Source organism: Peromyscus maniculatus, chromosome X, assembly GCF_049852395.1.
Source record: "Peromyscus maniculatus bairdii isolate BWxNUB_F1_BW_parent chromosome X, HU_Pman_BW_mat_3.1, whole genome shotgun sequence".
NCBI lineage: Eukaryota > Metazoa > Chordata > Mammalia > Rodentia > Cricetidae > Peromyscus > Peromyscus maniculatus.
Genome location: NC_134875.1, coordinates 17,266,310 through 17,274,849, shown reverse-complemented (window position 1 = coordinate 17,274,849; position 8,540 = coordinate 17,266,310). Strand labels below are relative to the sequence as shown.

Genomic DNA, 8,540 nt, shown 5'->3' with positions numbered 1-8,540 from the left:
GATTAAAAGTCACTTGAGGGGCTGGAGCGATGACTCCAAAGGTTAAAAGCACTGGCTACTTTTGTAGGGGATCTGGATTCAATTTTCAGTACCAACATGGCAGCTAACAACTGTCGCTCAAGTTCTGGGGGATCTGATGTCACTCCAGTTCCAGGGGATCTAGCACTGTCTTCTTGTCCTTGTGTGTACTACACAAATATGGTGTACAGACACATGTAGACAAAACATTCATGGATATAAAATACAAATATAAACTTTTAAAAGTCACTTGATAAGATCTGTGCCCAAAATTTGCTGCTTTTCCACAGTGAGATTATGTTGTCAGGGTCTGATGTAAAAATGGCAGTGATGTCATAAACCCCAAGACCAGCCTGAAGCAATTCAGATACAGCAGTAACCTTAGCCAAAGAAACATTCTGGCCGCACCATGGCTGTGAATAGTCTTATTTATGTCCTGCTCTTGTCCATTTGGACAATCAATTGTCTAGAGAGAAATAAAATTAATGAAACATCTACTTTCACGACTACAATCACAGGTATGTGCCTAAGCTTAATGTTTAAAATGTATTATCTATTATTAATTTATTGTGGTATTAGGAATGCTAGATTAACAAATATGCTTTTTATAATGGTGTTACTATTATGAGGTCTTTAAGAATTCTGAGGACAATATTTTAAGAGCTATGTGAAAATTCTAAACCTAAAGAATACAAAGTTATAGTTTCCTTTGACTTCCCTTTAACACCCAGTCTGCCAACCAAACTAGACAACCTTATGTGAGTATATCTACCATAGGACTTAAGTATCAGGGGTTTGTTTTGATTCGGGTTTGGTTGTTGGAGTCAGGTTCTTACTACTGTGTTGTTCAGGCTCATTTCAAGTACCTGGCCTCAAATGACCCTGCGTTCTTAGCCTATGAAGTGGCTGTTCCTAATATACCATTGAGTATGATCATGGTGTGTTGTTATTCTGTCCTGTTTCCTATCACATACATTCACATAGTAACACTCAAATGTACTCACCCATGCACAGCATACACTCGAAATCTTAGTTACTGCAATAACCACCCATGATTCAGAGGTAATGCAGATAATGACACAGATTGGCTAGAAATACTACTCACATTTGACATTCATAGCCAGGATATGCTCAAGGAAAGAAAATTACATTAGAGGGCTCAGTGGGTAAGGCAATCACGGGACAAGTGTGATGACTTAAATTCAGAGCTCCAGAACCCACATAAAGCTGGGCAAAAGGACAAGTTATCTATAATCCCAGTGTTCCTACAGTGAGATAGGAGGCAGACAGGAGAATCCTTGCAAGCTCATGAATCAGCTGGCCTGGTTTACAGTGCAGTAATAAACAACAGAAGGGACCCTGTCTCAAACAAGGTAGAAGACAGGGAATGATACCCAAGGTTGTCCTCTAACCTCCACATGTACATTGAAACATACACTTCTCCATATACAGACAAAACCATTTACACACAATTGTGTACACACACACACACACACACACACACACACACAAATTATTATGGAAACTTTCCTAAACTTAAAAAAAAAAATCACCGAAGGATGGAGAGATGGTTCAGTAGTTAAGAGCACTTGTTTCTCTTACAGAGGATTCAGTTCAGTTCCTGGCACTTATATGGTGGTTCACAGGCATTTGTAACAACAGTTTCAGAGTATCTGACACTCTCTTCTAGCCTCTGCCAGGTTCCAGGCATGCATGGATATGGTGTACATAAATGCATCCAAGCAAACACTCAAACACATAGGCAAACACTCAAACACATAGGCAAACACTCAGAGATGTAAAATAAATACATTTTCCAAAAAAACCATTGAGAAAGACATTTGATTTCAATGTACAGTGTCAAACCACTCTCAAAGTAGGAGGAAATTGGATTACCTAACATTTTCTGATGGTACAATCTTTTGCAGTCGATACAATGCCCACAATAACAGAGACGAAAATGGATGAATTTCGGGAACGCCTACTCAGTTTTGTAGTTGGAGTAATGATAATAGCATTCACCTTGATCTGTTTTTCCTTAATCTATTGTAATTACATGATCAAGAAGGTCCCATCACCAGGAGGGTAAGTTTCACACATTAAAGAATGAAAAGTTTGTGTGTATGTATGTGTGCGGGTGTGTGCATGAGGTATGTGTACACAGGTGTGTGCACACATGCAGAAACAAGAAGAGGATGTCAGGTGTGTCCTGCTCTGTCATTTTCTGCTTTATAGCATTGATACCTGGCGTATCACTAAACCTAAATGTAGGCTCACAGGCAGGAAGGCCCAGCAATCTTCCTCTCTCTACCTCTCCCTCACATATGGGACACGGGCATGGGTTTTAAGTGAAGATCCATGAGAAAGAAAGACAAGGGGACAAGCAACTCAAAAATAGTCCAAGCTTTTCAAAACTATATACTTCTATATGTATGGGTATTTGTCTGTGCATCATGTGCATGCAGGACCCCACAAGGTCCAAAAGAGGGCATCAAATCCCTTGGAAATGGAGTTAAGGCTGGTTGAGAGCCACAGTGTCAGCACTGTTAACTAAACACAGGTTCTATGCAAGAACTGCAAGTACTCTTAATCTCTAAGCCATGTCTCCACCCCCAATAGTACAGGCTTTTATTTGAGGGAAAGGAAGTTCTTCAGAAATCTCTGCTGTAAGGAGGGATGGCTTAGCATGTCTGGGTTTGATTCTCAGATGTCCTGGGTTTGATTCTCAGCACCTACATAGCAGCCCACAATCACCTCCAACACCAGGTCTAGGGAATCCATTGTCATCTTCTAGCCCTGACAGGCACCAAGCACATATATGGTGCAAAGACATACATGCAAGCAAAATACCCATATACATAGAATTAATATTTTTAAGCAAAAGAGTAAGAGCTCACTGTCTGATTACAATCTGGGGTAGTTATGGGACAGAAAATTGGGAAGGGGTTAGCCTGATCTACATAGTGAGTTCCAGGCCAGCCAAGGCTAAAAAATGAGACCTTGTCTCAAAAAAAAAAAAAAAATCAGCCGGGCAATGATGGCCCACATTAATCCCAGCACTCGGGAGGCAGAAGCAGATGGATCTCTGTGAGATAGGACAATCAGAGCTACACACAGAGAAACCTCTCTCAAAAACCAAAAAGAAAAAAAATCAACAAATAAATTCCTTTTATGGCTTCCACCTGGTCATTGCCCAGGATAATCAGTGAGCTAGTTAAAGATGTTAGGTGAGTAATAAATATCTTTCATGGCTGGTCCCTTACTGGAGGTTGATAGAGAAAGAAAGGCAGGAATCTAGAGAAGCAAGTTACTTTCGTTCTATAAATTTATGTTAGTTTCCAAAATTGTCACTGTTTAATCAAAATGCCATGACTATGGATAACATTTCCTGACTTTTGTTTTGATTATATAGGGGAAAAACAGGGAATAATTGTCATTTTTTTCTTTTGTGGGACAGGGTCTGCATCTCCTCAGAGGGGACATGGGGAAGTTTTCAGTATAGTAAACTTTGGAAGAGGAAGATGATGGAAGAGAAGGGTCCCTTTTCAATAGCCTCCAAAACTATATCTGTTTAATTACCTAACATTTTCCCCCTTAAGAGTTGAGACCCTAAACTCATTTAGAAGACAGACATCAAAACACTCTGTGCACTTTGGATAAAATTAAGGGTATATAAGGGTTGAGGGTCCCCACTCTTACTGAATTTCATGCATCATTCAAGGGGGCCCAGATAGATGGAGATAGATTGTTGCAGGATCACCTGGGTGTGGATGGACAATGAGACGGTGGTGTTTGGCATGGACTTAGTGCAGGTAACTATTACGTGAGTTACATGAGTTAATGATTACGGTAGTTGCATCATCGAGTGTAGGGAATGGCCTTTCATCTTAGCCCTTCACCTTATCTTCCAGTCTTAAATACTTCTGGCCACTTTGTCCACAAGGTTCCCTGATTCTAAGAAGTGGTGGTATAAGTGACTTGTCTGAGGCTAGATCCACATTCATGACTTATTTTCTACATTCTCCACTGTTCATTGCAAGGAGAGGTTTCTTTGATTAAGGCTGAAGCTACTTTTATCTGTGGGTATACACATAGGTATTTAGAAAGCAGTTTGCTGCTCTATCAGTTTAGTTAACCATCAGAAGTACATTCCTCCTGTGGGTGTACTACCTCCTCTACTTGAATTGTTAGCCAAGTTTACTGGTTACATAAAAGAATCTAGAATCCATTCAGAGAGCAGTTAGTTAGCCCTTGCTACTCCAACAGTCAAACTGTTATTGCATAGGTGGGTATATCTAGCTTTTCAAACAGTTTCTTTATACTCCCTTTATTCCAGTTAATCCTCCTCCATCTCACACCTTCATCTCCTCAATTCCCCCCTCTCTGGCTCCCTATCTAAACATTTCCACTCAGAGTCCCTCTTTCTTTATATCTATATTGTACTACCCTCCCTCCCTAAGGTACACAAACTCCCTGCGCAATAAACATTTGCCTTTTTTGTTTCTTGATCTGCACAGGTACTCCACTAGATGTAATGTACTAAAGCTAGTATCATCATATGAGAGAAAAACTAGTGGAATTTGTCCTTTTTATACTAGGTTACTCATGTACAAATCCATCCATTTCCCATGCATATTTCATTTTTATAGCTAAGTAATATTCTATTATACATGTGTACTACATTTGTTATTATTATTGACAACTTTGTGTCATCCCATACATGGACTATAAGTTATCTAATGCCTTAGAAATAGTAAACATATTCTTTAAGGAAAATTATTCATGAATTCATATGTGTAACACAAGTTACAGGTGTCAGCACACTTTAATAGTTACTGTGTTTCCTTTTACTGTGGAAAAATATCCATACTCTAAGCTAGCATATTTTCTGATGATAGCAAAAGTACTTTTGTTTTAAATTATTACACCCTGAGTTTTCTGCATTTCAGGCTCAACAAAGAAAATATGGCGGCAATATCATCTTGGGTGCCCAAAGTATCAGCTTGTAAACCTGATACGAAGCCTGAGGACATTCTACAAACTCAACCTCTGATTTCAAATTAAGACCAGACATCTAGGCCCTCATGTCAAGAAAAACTATCTGTATCAAACAGTGCAATAAAATCAATTCAGCCTTCAAGTCTACAAAAGCCATACATGCCATCCAATGCACAAAGACCAGCGACATACTCAAATACAGATAAGTCATCCATACCATGCACTGTAAAAAGCATCAAGTAGGCAATAAGATTTGAAAAGGCCAACCAAATCAAGCTGCCAAAGATTACATAAGTCACATCACCTGGAAAAGTCATATAAGAAACACAACCTTTAAAAATCATATAATCTTATCCACACCTGTAAATTAGCTAGTCAAGTCAATTCATCCAATTCAAAGAAGCAAGTCATACAACCATGGCTAGCTATTCTGTAATCTTCAAATATGCTAGCCAAACAATCTTGTCCATCAGTCTCACATAATCAAATCCTGTCCACCAAACCATGCAGAATAAAGAAACCAAACCAGTCACATGGACACCATGATCTGAAAAAGCCAGTGAGTACAGGAAAGGCTGCATTACCCAGGAGGCATCTATCAGACAAAGTTTGCTGATATTTTTTTATATTTCTTTTTTTAAATTTTATTTTACAATATAATTTAATTCTACCTATCAACCACAGATTCCCTTGTTCTCCCCCTCCCACCCCCCTCCCCTTCCCCCCAGCTTACCCCCCATTCCCATCTCCTCCAGGGCAAAGACTCCCCAGAGGATTGAGGTCAACCTGGTAGACTCAGTCCAGGCAGGTCCACTCCCCTACTCCCATGCTGAGCCAAGCATCCCTGCATAAGCCCCAGGTTTCAAACCGCCAACTCATGCACTGAGCACAGGACCTGGTCCCACTGCCTGGATGCCTCCCAAACAGATCAAGCCAATCAACTGTCTCACCTATTCAGAGGGCCTGATCCAGTTGGGGGCCCCTCAGCCATTGGTTCATAGTTCATGTTTTTCCATTAGTTTGGCTATTTGTCCCTGTATGTTATCCAACCTTGGTCTCAACAATTCTCGCTCATATAAACCCTCCTCTTTCTCACCAATTGGACTCCCGGAGCTCCACCAGGGGCCTGGCCGTGGATCTCTGCATCCAGTTTCCTCAGTCATTGGATGGGGTTTCTAGCATGACAATTAGGGTGTTTGACCATCCTATCACCAGAGTAGGTCAGTTTGGGCTGTCTCTTGACCATTGCCAGCAGTCTATTGTCGGGGCATCTTTGTGGATTTCTGTGGGCCTCTCTAGCACTTTGCTTCTTCCTGTTCTGTACATGTAATCAACCATCTTATTAAATAAGAGACACAGAACCAATGCAAAGAAGAAAGCCAAGAGATCAGAGCTAAGAGCCTTACCCATCTGCTGCAGCTAGCGTCTTCAGTCAAGAGACCTACTTCCTGTGTTTTTGTCTTTATATATACTTTCCGTTCTGCCTTCTCATTGGTTGTAAACCCAACCACATGACTGCCTCGTCACTGCCTGTCTGTACAGACCTCCAGGTCTTCTATGGTTGGTATTGAGATTAAAGGCATGTGTCTCCAATGCTGGCTGTATCCTTGAACACACACAGATCTACCTAATGCTGGGATTAAAGGCATTCACCACCACCGCCCAGCTTTTGCTATGGCTCTAATAGCTCTGACCCCTGGGCAACTTTATTTATTAACATACAAATCACATTTTAGTACAAATAAAGTATCACTATACTATTCTCATATGGTCATCATTTACCATGGTCTCCTATTCCTTGTTCTCCCTCTCTGTTCTTGATCCAGCTGGGATCTCCTGCTCCCCCAAGCTCTCTTTCCCTAAACCCTTGCCCTTCATTACCCCCATCATGTCCAGGCTGTTTATGTAGATCTCATCCATTTCTCTGTCATTGGGTGATCCTTGTGTCTTTTTTGGGGTCCTGTTTTCTAGGTAGCCTCCCTGGTGTTGTGAGTAGCAGTCCAGTCATCCTTGTTCCTCATCTAGTATCCTCTTATGAGTGAGTACATACCATGTTTGTATTTCTGAGTCTGGGTTACCTTACTCAGGATGATTTTTTTCTAGATCCATCCATTTGCCTGCAAACCTCATGGTGTCATTGGTTTTTCTCTGCTGAGTAGTACTCTATTGTGTATTTGTGCCACATTTTATTTATCCATTCTTCAGTTGAAGGGCATCTAGGTTGTTTCCAGGTTCTGGCTATTACAAACAATGCTGATATGATCATAGCTGAGCAAGCGCTCTTGTGGTATGATTGAGCATTTCTTGGGTATATGCCCAAGAGTGATATAGCTGGATCCTGGGGGAGATTGATTCCCAATTTTCTAAGAAAGCACCATATTGATTTCCAAAGTGGTTATACAAGCTTGCATTCCCACCAGCAGTGGAGGAGAGTTCCCCTAGCTCCACATCCTCTCCAGCATAAGGTGTCTTCAGTGTTTTTGATCTTAGCCATTCTGACAGGCATAAGGTGATATCTCAGAGTTGTTTTGATTTGCATTTCCCTGATAATTAGGGATGTTGAGCAATTCCTTAAATGTCTTTCAGCCATTTGAGTTTCCTCTGTTGAGAATTCTCTGTTTATAGCCCATTTCTTAATTGGACTGTTGGGCATTTTGTTGTCTAATTTCTTGAGTTCCTTACATATTCTGGATATCAGTCCTCTGTCAGATGTGGGGTTGGTGAAGACCTTTTCTCATTCTGTAGGCTGTCGCTTTGCCTTGTTGACCATATCCTTTGCTCTATAAAAGCTTCTCAGTTTCAAGAGCTTCCATTGTTTGTTTGTTTCTCTCAGTGTCTGAGCTACTGGTGTTATATTTAGGAAGAGATCTCCTATGCCAATGCGTTCAAGACTACTTCCTACTTTCTCTTCTAGCAGGTTCAGAGTAGCTGGATTTATGTTGAAGTCTTTAATCCACTTGGACTTAAGTTTTGTGCATGGTGACAGATATGGATCTATTTGCAGCCTTCTAAACGTTGATATTCAGTTATGCCAGCACCATTTGTTGAAGATGCTTTCTTTTCTCCATTGTACAGTTTTTGGCTCCTTTGTCAAAAATTAGGTGTCCCGAGGTGTGGGGATTAATGTCAGGGTCTTCAATTCAATTCCATTGGTCCACAGGTCGGTTTTTATGCCAGTACAAAGCTGTTTTTATTACTGTAGCTCTATAGTAGAGCTTGAAGTCAGGGATCATGATGCCGCCAGAGGTTGTTTTATTGTACAGGATACTTTTGGCGATTCTGGGTTTTTGTATTTTCATATGAAGTTGAGTATTATTCTTTCCAGGTCTGTGAAGAATTGTGTTCGTATTTTGATGGGGATTGCATTGAATCTGTAGATTGCTTTTGGTAAGATTGCCATTTTTACTATGTTGGTCCTGCCTATCCATGAGCATGGGAGATCTTTCCATTTTCTGACATCTTCTTTAATTTGTTTTTTCAGGGACTTAAATTTCTCGTCATATAGGTCCTTCACTTGCTTGGTT

The 8,540-nt window shown here is 40.6% G+C and overlaps 1 protein-coding gene across 1 annotated transcript; it reads left to right on the top strand.

The window, feature by feature from the left end:
* The first annotated feature begins 384 nt into the window (after positions 1-384).
* Positions 385-5,168, top strand: LOC143270905 (uncharacterized protein CXorf66 homolog). The gene is made up of 3 exons (XM_076562214.1): positions 385-536; positions 1,947-2,103; positions 4,968-5,168. The coding sequence occupies exons 1-3, from the start codon at positions 428-430 to the stop codon at positions 5,080-5,082; spliced, it is 381 nt and encodes a 126-aa protein (XP_076418329.1). The 5' UTR covers positions 385-427; the 3' UTR covers positions 5,083-5,168.
* The last annotated feature ends 3,372 nt before the right edge of the window (positions 5,169-8,540 follow it).